This window comes from Phocoena sinus, chromosome 4 (genome assembly GCF_008692025.1).
Source record: "Phocoena sinus isolate mPhoSin1 chromosome 4, mPhoSin1.pri, whole genome shotgun sequence".
NCBI lineage: Eukaryota > Metazoa > Chordata > Mammalia > Artiodactyla > Phocoenidae > Phocoena > Phocoena sinus.
Window position 1 is genome coordinate 96757917 of NC_045766.1, and position 15946 is coordinate 96773862.

The 15946-nt window shown below is 35.7% G+C and overlaps 1 protein-coding gene across 5 annotated transcripts in view; it reads right to left on the reverse strand.

Annotated features, from left to right (window-relative positions):
- TFG (trafficking from ER to golgi regulator) overlaps positions 1–15946 on the reverse strand; it is a 44117-nt gene that overhangs the window by 1689 nt on the left and 26482 nt on the right. For 2 of the 5 annotated variants that reach the window (XM_032630355.1, XM_032630356.1), the window contains exons 5-7: positions 12851–13018; positions 8426–8566; positions 2660–2755 (exon numbers count right to left, since the gene is read on the reverse strand). In XM_032630355.1, coding sequence (XP_032486246.1) covers positions 2660–2755; positions 8426–8566; positions 12851–13018 — 405 coding nt within the window. The remainder of the gene's footprint in view (positions 1–2659; positions 2756–8425; positions 8567–12850; positions 13019–15946) is intronic. The other 3 variants (XM_032630358.1, XM_032630357.1, XM_032630359.1) reach the window with 2 other exon arrangements.

The window sequence follows — 15946 nt, forward strand, 5'->3', positions numbered from 1 at the left end:
TGAATTTAAAAAAATAAAAATAAAAAGGATTGAATGAATTTGAGTATATTCTGAACTCACCTTGAACCTGGGTTCAAAATTTACTCATGAAAGAAACCTTTCTGACACAGTCCATGAATAAAACTGGAAAAGGTCACAGAGGGAAACTGCCAAAGTGTCAGAGTGTCAAAGATGGTCCAATGTTACCACCACCACTTAAGTCTCCAAGCAGAGTATTTACTTGACTATTTCCATATCTCCCAAATTCAAGTTAATAGGACTAGCAGGATCAGAAATACAGAGATAATAATTTGAAAAGAACTAAACTTTACTCAGTGAAGACCCTGACTAAAATCATTAAGAGCAAGCTTAATTTTTAATAAGTAAATCAAATATCTAATGCATTTTACTCATGGCAGTATCTAAATACTGAACTAAAGTCAATTCATGATGAAACCTTGACGTGATACAATTTCTCCTATCCTCTACATAAAATTTTTTTACTGTAAGTTTTTGGAGAAACAGAAGGACTCAGCTTTTATACTGAAAATATCTATTCAACTTAAGATTGTGAGCAAAAAAAAAAAAAGCTGTCTTCTCATCCTGGCACGTGAAATCTAAACTGGCTTTTTAACAGCATCTGGGAACAACCTTATCTATTTTTCAAGAGAGGGAATAACCCCTAAGGGCCTAAGATGCGGTTTCATTAGCAACCTACTAGTCTTTGACCATAATATAGCAATACCTCTGTATGTATATACCCTCCTCCTCCCACCACCATCCCCCCTCCCTTGAAAAACAAAATAAATGAGTATCTTTGGTGCAAATTGCCAGAAATGGCAAGAAATGGAAATTCTGTGGTTCTTTGAATAAATGAATTTTAAAGAACAAGGAGTCATATGGTCCACAAAGCCTAAAATATTTACTATCTAGCTTTTTATGGCAGAAAAGTCTGCCAACTCCTGGTCATGGTTGGAGAATGTAGAATGATATAGGGAAGTCATTAACTACAAAGTCAAGGATACTGGGTTCTGGTCTGGTTCCCCCACTAAATGGCTGCATGTCCTTTGATGCATCACAACTCTCTGAACCCTAGTTGTCTCATTTATAAAATGAGTGGGTGGGACAAGATCAGTGGTCCCCAACCCTGGCTGCACTTTAGAATGATGTGCAAAGCATTTAAAATAAAAAAGCCTGAGTCCCATGCTCGACCAAATAAAACAAGATCGCTGGGAGTAGAGCCCAGGCACCTGTAACTTTCAAAAAACACCTCTCCAGGTGATTCTGAAGTATGGTGAAAACTGAAATCCCCTGGATTAGATAATTAGGTCTTTCCCACTCTAATATCTATTATTTCTACAAATTATATAATTTGTAACACAGATTTTCTTTAAAGGACTGCATGCTAAAAATAACCTTCCCCCAATATTATAGTCCAAGTTCAAATTCATTCCACCTATTTTATATAATTAAAAACTAGTAGTTACAGGTTAAATCACTCCACAGCAAATCCAATCCAAATAAAAATTGTTCTTTGTGTTAAAATATGTCAGACTCCAATGGTAGAATTTTATGGTCTAATTCAGGGGGTCAGCAAACGTTTTTCTGTAAAGGACCAGATAGTAACTATTCTAGGCTTTGGGGGCCACATGGTTTCTGAAACATAACTGCAGGGATGGTGTTTTCACCATAAGTTCCAAGCAGATTTAAGGGGAAAAAAAGAGCACACACTTGCTTTAAGAATAGTTGTACCCTGTCATTTTTACTGAGGAAAATGATTAGGCTTTTTTGAGTGGGAGATCCTTAGGCTCACTGGCAGCAGTCTACTATATGGAGCTTTAATCTCAGACTTTTCGATGATACCTAAGTTAATGTTTATATTAAATGAGATAATGTGTACACAAGGGATTGCTAATGAGGTTGACTGTTTTCCCCCATGTTTACTGCGTGTTCTTTGCTCATTTTTGTAGAGTTAATCTTACTACTTTTCTAAAATTACAGTTGAAATTTTGATATTTAAATCTTTGACTGTAAAACAAGAGTTGAACACAAAATTCTCAGATATAACAAATGTAAAAATTACCTGAATTATAACCACAGTATTCAAAGCTACACTGAGAGATTTTTATGTTCTTAGTTGCCTGAATTACGTTTTACACAATTCTACTTTTATGGCCTGTTTTTGGTATTCCTACATACTTTTGGGAGATTTAAAAACCTATGTAGCTTAATTTGGCTCTTATTTAATAAGACCACCTCTTTCCATGTTCCATGGAAAGTTCCATGAGGGAACTGTTAATGCTTTTATAGGTACTAAGAGTACACTGGGATAATGTGTTGCATATAATGGAGGAAAAAATGTTGCATTTTTGTAGCTCTACATCACCCAGCAGGTAAGTCATCACATCAGTAGGACGTAACTTTGTATTAAAAACTTTTTTATACTACAGGTTACTACTGAATCATCTACTATGATTTTAAGTTTTACCTGCCCACTGGAAAACTGAAATGGTGATTTACAGTAAAAATTTTTATGCAAAATATTTAAAAATAAATAAAACAAGTGTTATCCCCCCCCCCAAGTAAATACTTAATACCTACTATAACAAATCAAGGAATTAGGGGGAAAGAATTAAAGTTTCTTGAGTACAGAGACAGCTCCCTCTGGACACCCGCTCACCTGCATACTGAATACCGTACTGCTGCGTCGGCTGGGGGGGCACCTGTGGCTGAGTGCCATAGCCAGCCTGCTGCGGGTACTGCTGGTACATCTGACCTAAAAGAGACAAGACAAGGCAAAGAGGCAGGTTTAATGCAGCAGAAGAGAAACGCTTTCAAAGCACATTTAATTCTCTCCCCATTCACACACATAAACACACTGAGAACCAAGACCCAAGAATGTGTTTGTTCCCCTCTGTCTATGAAGAAGAGAAGAATGAACAATTTAACAAGTGTGGCCACCCCGCTGTGGAATAACTGCAGAGAACTCTAATCGGCAGCAAATAACATGAGTGGTTACTTCAGAAATTCCAGAAAAACGAATGTTTTCAAACCCAACTGTCAACAGATGTGTACTACTAATGTTCAGTAAAAATCAATAAATAAAAATTTGAGGAAAGGGGCAAATACCATTAATAGCTCCTGTGATTTCCAAATGCGTAAGAGTTTACTGGTTCATGTCCTTATCATCGCTATTACTTTACAGTTGTTCTAATGGTGGATTTAGCTAGATCTAATGCCTAGAGAGCAATAAAACTTGCACTGTAATATCTAGCTAGTATTTAAATCCTTAAAACAACTTTATGTTGCTGAGTCTTTAAAAAATATTCAAACTGCCTGCTGTTAATCAAAAGACAACAGGTAAATAGCATGCTTTTGGCGGAAAAAGACAATGACTAAAAAAAAGTCAATGCATTATCTAGTGGCATTCAAACTGAGATGCAGGAGGCAGCTAGTGCTCACAGGCTGCGATCCCAGGATAGAACCCACACTACTGGACTGGGTGCCCAGCTCTACGTACTGCAGCACTAAATGAGCTATGCCCTTATTGACAGCCAGATTATTTCCTAGCCAGCAGTGGTATGCTTTTTATGATAGAAATAAAATTTGCTTAACTATTTTTAAGCTATTAATCCTCTTCCCAAATACAACCAAAAACGGACAAAAAGTTTCTTAAATGCTTTCTTAATGGTTCAAGATTTATTGATAGCACAAAAGGTAGTACAGAAGTTAACCACCTTTTAGAAGATACTGCCTTAATCCTAGATTGCATTTCATAACTAAATTTTAGAACAGAAGTGGCCAGAATCTGGTACAGAAATATAATCAAAGGGGAGGAATATGCATAGCATTTGACAGTGGGTTCTAATTCCTAGAAATCAGAAGGATTAACTCTACAATACAAAAATGAGCAAAGAACACACAATGAATACATAGGGGAAAAAAAAAAATCAACCTCATTAGCAATCCTTTTTTCAGTACAGAAAGATTAAGCAACTTACCTGGGGTCAATACATCACAGCTAATAAGAACCATCACCAGAACCCAGGCATAACTCTAGAGCGTTAGCTTAAAAGGAGTTTTGTACATGTTACCTTGTTTAATATAAACATTAACTTAGTATCATCGAAAAGTCTGAGATTAAAGCTCCATGTAGTAGACTGCTGCCAGTGAGCCTAAGGATCTCCCACTCAAAAAAGCCTAATCATTTTCCTCAATAAAAAAATGACAGGGTACAACAATTCTTAAAGCAAGTGCGCACTCTATTTTTTTCTTAATCTGCTTCGAACTCATTGTGAAAATGCCGACCCTGTGATTAAATACTATCTCTACAAAGTATTTCTTTTACTTATTTTAAATACACTTCATTCAAGTCCAAAACAGGACTCTCACTCTCTGTCACAGTATTCTGAAAATTAAGAAGTCTGTGTTCAGTTGTAAACAATGAAGAACTTGACATACTTGAAGAAGGAGAGAGCTACAGGATATATTAAGCGAAAAAGCAAGGTGCCAACAGAGTTTAGAGTAAGCTATGATCTGAGAGAAAAAAATATATAAGCTACGTTTTGTGTATTATATTTTCAGAAAGAATCAATGGTAGAAAAAAGTAAAAGCAATAAAACATATTACCTAGGGAGAAAGAGAATAGGATGAAGCAAAGAGTAATGGTGAGGCCTCTAGGACTAAACTTTGTGACACAGATTGGTAGCCAGCCTCTATGATGACCCTCAATGACTCCTGCACATGTATAGCATATGATAAGGGGTTGGTATCCTTTATATTTTTAGAAATTAGAAAGATTAACTCCACAATACAAAAATTAGCAAAGACCAAGCAATAAACACATGAGTATTCACTCTCTTGTGTAGTCCCCTCACACTGAATAGGGCTGACCTCTGTATCATTAGAATATTGCAGAAATGACAATGACATTTCTGAGGACACGTCGTGAAAGACAGCCATCTCCTATTACTGTCTTGATCATTCACTCTGGTGGAAGCTGCCTGTCATGAGGTCACCCAAGCAGCCTATGAGATCCATGTGGTGAGTAAATGAAGCCTCCTGCCAACAACCATGTGAGGGAGTCATCTTCGAAGTGAATCCTTCAGTGCAGGTTAAGCTTCAGAAGACTGTAAGCTCATGAGAGACCCTGAGCCAAAACCACCAAGCTAAGCGTCTCCCTGATTCTGAAACTGTGAGATAATAACGGTTTGTTGTTTTAAGCATCTATGTTTTGGCGTAAATTGTTAACATAGCAACAGTTAATTAACATACATAGTTTTGACTTTAGAAACATGTAGGGTTGACAGCTATTAAAAAAAAAAAAAAAAAAGACTTAAAGACACACAATTAAATGGAAAATGTGAACCTTGTTGTAAGACTCCTAATTTGAACAAGCCCCCAACTGTAATAAAGTAACTATGAGACAACTACAGAAATTCAAATATAATGTGTTGACATTAAGAATCACTTAAACCACATGGAAAAGAATATGAAAAAGAATATATATACATATAACTAAGTCACTCTGCTGTACAGCAGAAATTAACACAACATTGTAAATCAACCATATTCAGTAAAGTTTAAAAAAGAATCACAATATTGTTATGTATAATAATGATATGGTGATTACATTAAAAAGAAAAGAGTATCATTTAGACATGCATACTAAAATAACTGAGTGAAAAGAGGGGAGTGGAAGAGGCAAGATAGATGAAAAAAGAATGCTAAAATATTAGTAAGTGTTGAAGCCACATGACAGAAACATGAAGAGTTGATTATTCTATCTCTACTTCTGCATGTTTCAAAATTTACATAATAAAAGCTACTTTAAAAGTCTACTCAGCTTATCCATTTTATTGGCATATGATTTACAGATTTCAATTATATCCTTGTCACCTTTTTAGCTTGTCAAACAGCAATACTTCCTAGCCTTTGATGACTTTTAGTGCTCTTTTCTGTATCCTTGCCCCTTTTTTATTATGTTTTTGGCAACTACTCTAGTGCACATAGCTTTCCAGTAACAGAGGCACCTGCCTTAGGTGAAAAAGGATAATACTGTCCATTCTGTTTCTTTTCATGAAGCTTAATATTTTGTTGATCCTTTTAACAGAACAACATATTAAGACTAAAATCCTTGGGAAAAAAATGTACAAATCCAAGGTCCCTTTTATGGAATTTAAATAATAACTGAGAATTATTTACTTTATTTTAGATTATTATTTCATATTCTATTCTAAGAAATTGCTATTATTAATTATTAGTAGTAGATTTTTATGTTGATTATTCTGCTGAAATTATAACCAGCAGTTGATCTAACTAACTGGTGATGCCAGGGACTCATTATATATCATACGTCAAAAAGCATTCATTAAAGTAGCCTGTAATTCATCTTGGGAATCTGTAAATGACTGATACATTAATCTAGAGCTGTGCTATCCAATAGGCACTAGCCACATATGACCACTAATAAACACCTGAAATGTGGCCAGTCTTAACTGTGATATGCTGTACGTGTTTTGAAGTGTTTCAAATTGATGTCACACCCCAGATTTCCAATATACAGTATGAAAACCAGAATGTAGAACATTAATAACTTTTTAATAATGATACACTGGATATACTGGATTAAATAAAATGTATAATGGAAATTAATTTTACCATTAAAAAACTTTTTTAATGTGGCTAACAGAAAATTTTAAATTACATGTAGCTTCCATGGTATTTCTTTTAGACAACACTGATCTAGAGATTCACCTCCACAATGCTAATCTATTGACTGATGTCACATTAATAACTGTACAAATTCTTCATTACAATGTACATTACAATGTTTTAACGTACACTAAAAAGTAACGGCTTTAGGAAGGAATACAATTAATGCCACCCTAAAGAAATTCAATTCACACCAAATGGTGTCAACCTGATGCCTCTAGAAAAGGGAACTTGGTTGCTGGGGCTCAGAAGTGGGAAACAGCATTTTTAAATTTCCACTGTATATCCTTTTATATTACTAAAGTTTTACCTATTTGAAAATAAATTTTCCATTAAAACAAACCCCTGATAGAATAAGTTGAGATATTGTTAGCAGAACCTTAAATCCCATTCCTTTATAAGTGAACAGCAAACACTATTTGGTACAATTACCCTTCCAGCTGTCACCCTACAACAGTATACGTGGCTTAAAATAGGATTTTTTGTTTTTTCAAAACAGATGTTAGTTCATCTGACATAGCCATTAAACTCCCATCATATCCAAACTCTGCTTCTTCCTGTTTCAGACACATCTGCCTCAGTTCTAGCTTATGCCAGTTCTGGCAGTTGCATCTTGGTACAAAGGAAAGACTATGACTAAAGTTGGTTGAGAAGAGGCTTTAGTAGTAAGAAATTCTTCCCAAACCACTCATTTATCAGCAAAATGCCACCTGCTGGTCTCTACCACTAGCATTTATCCAATGGGACAAACCTAAAAGTACCACCACAGAATAATTAGAAATCTATTACAAAAGTGCTCGGTTCATTTTAGACTGTTTTGGGGGGTTTATTTGTTTGTTTTAATGTGATTAATAAACTCAGTCACTTGCTTATCGTGCTGAAAATACATCCTGTCATACCACCTGGCCCCTTTACGCAAATAGAGCACCACCTGGTGATTGTTTTAAAGTAAAACATAGGGCTTTAAAGGGCCTAACAAGCATGGGCAATTCAAAGAAATAACATTTTAACATCTAGAAGGAACCCTAGATGAGTAACCCCGAGGCGACGTTCTGCAGCGCTCCAAGGGTTTCAATGAGGCACCTCAGTGTCTGCTGTCCTGAGCTTGCGGCCCCTCAATCCCCTTCAACAATGGCAGTGACCCCTTATTTGTTTTAAATACTGAGCTTTTAAGTTCTATTTCATTCAGGACTAAAGACCCTCTTTTAAAACCACTGATTTAGTCCAATTTTCACAAGTTACGGTGGGAGAATATAAAAACCCAGAGATTAAACTGCTCATCCAAGAACACATCATTTAGAGAAGAAAAGTTTGATTTAAAATACATTGCTTTTTCCACAAAAGACATATTGCTAAATGCACAAAAATATAAATGGCTATTTATCTTTCAAAAAAACTACTTAACTAATGTTATGCTTTACCTCTGTTTTTTAAATTACAAAAATAATACACAGTTGCAAGAGGGGAAGGGAGAAGGGAATAAAATAGCACCTAAATATTATGCTTTAAACATTTTTAGCTTTTTTTCCTTTTCAATAATCAGAAGCATACCTGACATTATTCTATTTGGTATTTTTAACCCAAAAGTATACTATGTCAGTACATCAAAAATTTTTACAACCGTGTTCATAGCATGAATGCACACGTAAGCTTTTCACCGTTACCAACAATGCCATAATAAACGTTTCTGCACATGTACCTTTCCGCACATGCGCTCTAAGCTCTATTTTACCTTCACTCTGACCTGCTTGAGTCTGAGCTCCTGTATATGGTGGCTGCTGTGGCTGAACTCCTGGTGGGTGAGCTGCAGAGGAGGAGGAAGCAATGCTGTCGGGAGTTCCTGAACGGTCTTCGGCAGGAGCACTGGGTGGCCCTGGGTGGTCATGAAAAGTCAGCTCAGTTTCTAATACAAGACCTGTCCCCAACAAGCTCAATAATAAGTTTGGTTAAGAGACTAAAAATAAAAGTACTATAGAATAAGCACAACCCAAATGCAGCCTTATATATTGATGTATATACTTTTTTCCTTTGCTCCAATCTCTCAAGAATCCAAAGCTACAACTGGAAATCCTTCCTTGTAAAGTGTGGAGTGCTACATTCCTGAGTCCTAAACTCCCCCTGCAAAAACCAAAACTCACCTCTGCGATAAAAGTATCCACCACTTTATGTAATCTATTCTTAGATCAATGAAAAGTATCATTTCATTCTTTTTTTAAAAAATTTATTTATTTATTTATTTTTGGCTGTGTTAGGTCTTTTCGGCGAGCGGGGACTACTTTTCGTTGCAGTGCGCAGGCTTCTCGTGGTGGCTTCTCTTGTTGCAGAGTATGGGCTCTAGGTGCGTGGGCTTCAGTAGTTGTGGCTCGCAGGCTCTAGAGTGCAGGCTCAGTAGTGGTGGTGCGCAGACTTAGTTGCTTCGCGGCATGTGGGATCTTCCCAGACCAGGGCTCGAACCCGTGTCCCCTGCATTGGCAGGTGAATTCTTAACCACTGACCAGGGAAGCCCTCATTTCATTCTTCAATGGGCCTCCACTGCCCATAAATCAAGTTCAAGCCTCTAGCTTGGTATTCAAAGGTCCAAACATTTCTCACAATTCCTCTTCTCACATGCCCTTCAGTTAAACTAACCTATTCCCTATTCCCCCAATAGATCTAATACTTTCTCTGCCTCCATTTCATTAATCACTGTTCCCTTCACTGTCCCATTTTCACATATCTAGATAAACATTCCTTAAAACTCAGTTATAACTCCACACTTCTAGTAAGGCTTCTTCACCCATAAATACTTTTCTTCACTTGTGAACTTCTATGGAGTATACTTTTATTAAGACCCTTACCAACTTCTACTTTGTATTTCTGAAGAGGCCTCATCTTCCCTCTTAGACTTGGAGCTCTTTTGGCCAGGTCCCTTTCTGATTCCTTCCATCTGCCTCACAAGGCCTAGCTCTCTTACACATGGAACCATTCAAAATTCTTCTAAAATAATGAACAAAGAAGTAAATGGAGAGAATTTGCTACAGCTCCAATACTGTAACAGGCAAAAAAGACATTCTGAAGATAACTGTAGATTATAGATATGTTGACTTCTTTAAGTTCTTTTTGTTTGGGCAATATAGAAGAATGGTTAAAAACACAAGTTTTGGAGCCAGACTGTCTAGGTTCAATTCCCAATGCTGCCACTTAGTAGCTGTGTAACTCCGGGCATGTTACTTGATCTCTTTCTGTGCCTCAGTTTCCTCATCTGTACAAAAGAAATACTAATTCCTACTTCATAAGGTTACTGTAAGGATTGTGAGTTAATAAGAGCTTATAGCAAATACTTATAAAAGTGGTTATGGGGGAGGGGCAAGAAGTGTAGGGGATTAAGAGGTACAAACTATCAATACTATATATAAAATAAGTAAACTACAAGGATATATTATACAACACAGAGAATATAGCCAATATTTTATGACTATAAATGGAGTATAACCTTTAAAAATTGTGAATCACTATGTTGTACACCTGAAACTTTATATAATATTGTACCATCAACTATACCTCAACAAAAAATATTAAAAAAATATATTAAAACATTATTTAAATATATTAATATATTTAATATAAAATATATTAAAAATGAAAATTAAAAAATGATTATATAGCAAGAGCCTATAAAAGTGAATACCACTTAGAAAGCTCCACATAAGTACTTGCTATTACTAGCAGACTAATTTCCCTGAGGGCCAAACCTCTATCCTTTGCACTGGTATATCCCAGAACTTAGCACTGTATTAGAGGCACATAGGTGGAAGATGATAGTCCAGATATTGATAAGAACCTAAACTAGGATAATGGTACTGGTAATGCAAGAGAAACTGATGACTGCCAGAGTAAAATGGACAGTTGCTCCTGCGTACCACCATTTCACTGATATTTATCAACATGTAGACAAATAAATACACACGTCCCTCCTAAGAAGGATAACACAGATAATACAAACACACTATGTTATTATCCTAAAAAAATATTACTCCCACTCCTCTTTTCTTCCTTGTACATAAGCTATTAGTTAATGTTGCTTTTCCTATCATAATAGTTCATCCCTCCATGTACACATTCACTACTGTAGCCAAGTTTTTCACATCATAACCTGAGTAACTTCACAAAGTATCCTGGCATTTTCTATGTGTACAGTTTTTCCTACTTCAATTCAACATACAAAGCTACCAGAGAAATGGTCTTCAAATATAATATGAATCACAGTAATCATATTAGTCTGGTCTATACTATATTCTAATCAAAAATTTTAAGCCTGACCTCATATATAACTATTTACGCCTTCTATCTGGCATATCTTGAAGTCTTAAATATTACGAAGTTGTAATATTAACTCATATTTCAGTTGCTCTAAAAATGTGTTTTTTAGATGGACCACTTATGCGATGTCTTCTTTTGCCAAGAACATACATCATGTATAAATATTCACCTCTCTTTTTCAGAATGTCACACAATTCTCTTTAATAAATAATCCCATAAAAGTCTCAAAGGATTTTTTCTACTAATTTTCTTTTTCTATCTTTCCAGTTACTGATAATGGCAAAGTTAACTGATCAGGTAAAACCTCCCACAAATAACTTAAAAACCTGGACAAAATAGAAGAAAACAACTATTTGAAATGACTAGAGGTCAGCCAAATGTCAGCAGACACCAAGAGTTTACCCCCCTGGAATTACAACAGGTGAGAATTGCAAACCCCAACCTCTGCAGCTCCAACCACAGAAAACCGGTGTTAGCTTCATGATTGGTCAAGCAGCCAGAAATTTGAGGGGAAAAGCCCTTGAGTTAAGAGAGTCACTGAAGGAATGAGACCTAAAATATGAGTATAAGCTCAGTCCCAAACCCCCAGCTGACCATGGGGGTAGGAGGGGAGAGGGTGACACCAAGAGGGCACAGAAGAAAAAGCAGCACACCTAGAGCTGAAAGGACTTAGCAGAGCGGTCAGCTGCCATAATCCCAGGAGGAAGGAGTAATTTGAGTAAATACTAGAGCAGCAGTAAGAAAAAATCCTCACAAGAACCTAAAAGAATCCCAAGTCTTTGCTGAAATAGCTCAGCTGGGAGAGCATTAGACTGAAGAATACCAAGTTATTAGAACATATTAACCACAATGTCCAGTTTTCAATCAAAAACTGTCAGATGTGGAAAGAAACAGGAATATGTGACCCATACTCAGTTTCCCCTGAGGGAAAGAGCAGAAGAAACTGACTCCAAACAGGCCCAGATGCTGGATGTAGTGAACATTTCAAAGCAGCTTTATAAGTAATTTTAAAGAATTAAATAAAAATACCTTCAATGAATTAAAGGGAAATACAATCTTAATGAATGAAAAGGTAAGGCATCTTAACAGAAAAAACTAACACTATAAAAAGAACCAAACGGAAATTCTAGAGCTGAAAGCACAGTAACTGAGAGGTAAAGTTCACTAGAAAGGTTTAACAGCAGATTGGAAATGGTAGAAAAAAATCAGTGAATGTGAAGAGTGATCAACAGGAATCATCCAATCCGAAGAACAGAGAGAAAAAAGAGTGAAGAAAAATGAACCTCAGAGAGCCATGGGACAATCAAGCTCTCCAGTGTACATGTAATTGGAATCCCAAGAGAGAAAGCAGAAAAAATGATGCCCAAAATATAAAAAGAAAGCACAGTATAGATGCTGTTTTAAGGTTAAAAACATTCAAATAAAAGCAGTTTCTACACTAAATTAAACCAGAAATCTTCATTTAAATTGCCTTAATTTAAGATCAAAAGAAAGAATATCAAATATAATTTAAATCCAGCAACACATCTGAAATAAGATTATAAATGATTCAGATTTTTAAAAAAATAAACCCTCTGAATTCTGATAAAATTTACCTGAACCAACAGAGGTTATTCTTTAAAGAGGACAGTTCTATTGCCTGGGAGAGGGCATGAGAAAGCTTTCCAGGGTGCTGGAAATCATCTACATCTTGATCTTGTTGGTATTTTACATAGGGTATATACATATGTAAACATTTACTGAACTCTTAAGATTTGAGCACTTCACCATATCCAAGTTATCTTCCATTAAAGAAGGAAAGAAGGAAAGGGGAGGAAGGAGAGGGTGAATAAAGGATGGGAGGAAGGCACTAACTTACCTGAAACCTGATCATCTGTTAAGCCAAATGCTGACATGACATTTTTATTGATTTCATCTTGGTTTTTTAAAGGATCAAAAGCTGACATACTTGCTGCCATAACCTGAGTAGACTGTTTCCCAGAAGAATCAGAAGCAGCAGGCTTTTCTTCCCTACTATCCACAGTATCTATAAAAGAAATAAGCAAAAACTTGTTTCTATTTTATCTATACTCAATAAGGCCTATAAAATATATGACAGCAAAATATATATGTGCATATACTCTGGAATGTTGAGGGTATCTCTGAAAATAGGATTATAGATAATTTTACCTTCTTCTTTGTACTTGTTTATATTTTTGTTTGTAAAATCAGGAAAAAAGGTCAAAAAGAGATGCAAATAGATAAAATTTTTTGCGAAAGCTATTATGTATGTCCTTCCCTAAGAATTATCAGATGAGAAAAAAAAATACAAACACTTTTACAGACAGAAACATTTTTATCCTTCTTTTTGAAGACCTATGACCTATATCCTAATATCAGACTCATACTGTGCACTAATGTTTTATTTTCTAAAAGGATAAAAAAGCTTAACTAAAGTTATGATATCAACTTCTATGTTTTATTTTTACTTGTCTTCTGGTTCATTATTAAAGTACATGGAAACCTCAAGCCAATGCATACTTTTAATTTACTATGTCTTCCTTTAAAATACTTATTACAGATAAAACGATATGTGTCTGAGATTTGCTCAAAATAACATGGGAGGGGTAGAAATGTGTGCAAGTATAGATGGCATGATACTATGAATTGATAATTGTTGAAGCTGTATGGGTTCATGAAATTCATTATAGTATTATGCCTCTGTTTGTATATGTTTCAGTTTTTCCATAATAAAATATTTTGAAAAATAGAATTTTAAACATTATGAGCAGGAAAAATTTTAAACCATGCTTTTCTTCTAAGGATACTACAGTACTAAACAGGCATTTACACTACCTTGTGAAAGAAAAGGGGTTCAAGAATAACCTACATTTTATAAATAGAAACTTAAGGCCAACAAATAAAAAAAATTAAAAACAAAACGAACAAGTTAACGAAAAGAATACTGCTAACCACTTACTCAAATAACAAACAATTATCAATTCCTTTCTGTTACCAACCAAGTAAATGAACATCAGTTATTAAATCATCTCTGTGATCAAGACCAAATATATCTTGTGAAAAAATGTACGGACTAAGTGGAATACAAGCACACATGGGCTTATTACAGCTCTCATTTATTCCTATCATTCCTTTAGTTACATTAATATTTCCTAAATTTCTGTAAGAAAGCTTCTATAACTACTGCTTTAAAATAAGTCTGCCAGTCATCCATCTTCCTCACCAATTTCCCTCCTCTAATTCCAAGGACACATCCCAAGAGCACATCACACCAATCTTATGATTATTTCCCCTCACAGTGCTACCTTCCACTACCTATGCATACTTCCACTTAGGGCAAACTAAATTCACCAGGGAACACAATATATAATATATGTCCACTAGCTCACTACTTCCTCCAGTAGTTACTGCAGAGCTACTGCTACAGGTCAATCCAGTATTTAAGGTGGCCTACACATCATCTGCCTCATAGAGGAAAGCAAATGTCCAAGCAAGTGTCCAAGGAGTCCATTACAGAGGTAGAGTGCTGAAAAACATAGGTAGCTATATGTTTCTTGGTGAGGGCAAGGCACAGCATTTTATTTGTTTTTTTTTTTTTTGCGGTGGCGCAGTGGTTGAGAGTCCACCTGCCAATGCAGGGGACGCAGGTTTGTGCCCCAGACTGGGAGGGTCCCGCATGCTGCGGAGCAGCTGGGCCGGTGAGCCATGGCCACTAGGCCTGCGCATCCAGAGCCTGTGCTCTGCAACAAGGGAGGCCGTAACAGTGAGAGGCCCGCGTACCAGAAAAATAAATAAATAAATAAATAAATAAATAAATAAATAAAGCATAGAATGTATTTTATAGGACATTCCATCCAAAAACAGATTACACTTTCTTCTCAAGTGCACACGGAACATCCACCAGTACAGATCACAGCTTGGGTCACAAATCAAGCCTCGGTAAATTTAAGAAAATTGAAATCCTACTAAGCATCTTCTCTGACCACAATGCTGTGAGATTAGAAATAAATTACAGGGAAAAAAAACATAAAAAACACAAACACACGGAGGCTAAACAATACGTTACTAAATAACCAAGAGATCACTGAAGAAATCAAAGAGGAAATCAAAAAATACCTAGACAAATGACAACGAAAACACGACAATCCAAAACCTATGGGAAGCAGCAAAAGCAGGTCTAAGAGGGAAGTTTATAGGAATACAATCCTACCTCAAGAAACAAGAAAAATCTCAAATAAACAATCTAACCTTACACCTAAAGGAACTAGAGAAAAAAGAACAAACAAAACCCAAAGTTAGTAGAAGAAAAGAAATCATAAAGATCAGAGTAGAAATAAATGAAATAGAAAACAATAGCAAAGATCAATAAAACTAAAAGCTGGTTCTTTGAGAAGATAAACAAAATTGATAAACCTTTACACAGACTCATCAAGAAACAGAGGGAGAGAACTCAAATGAATAAATTTAGAAATAAAAAAGTAGAAGTTACAACAGACACTGCAAAAATAGAAAGCATTATAAGACTATTGCAAGCTACTCTATGCCAATAAGATGGACAACCTAGAAGAAATGGACAAATTCTTAGAAAGGTATAACCTTCCAAGGCTGAACCAGGAAGAAACAGAAAATATGAACAGACCAATCACAAGTAATGAAATTGAAACTGTGATTAAAAATCATCCAAAAATCAGAAGTCCAGGACCAGATGGCTTCACAGGTGAATTCTACCACACATTTAGAGAAGAGCTAACACCTATCCTTCTCAAAATCTTCCAAAAAATTGCAGACGAAGGAACACTCCCAAACTCATTCTACAAAGCCACGATCACCCTGATACCAAAACCAGACAAAGATACTACAAAAAAAGAAAATTACAGACCAATATCACTGATGAATATACATGCAAAAATCCTCAACAAAATACTAGCAAACAGAATCCAACAACACATTAAAA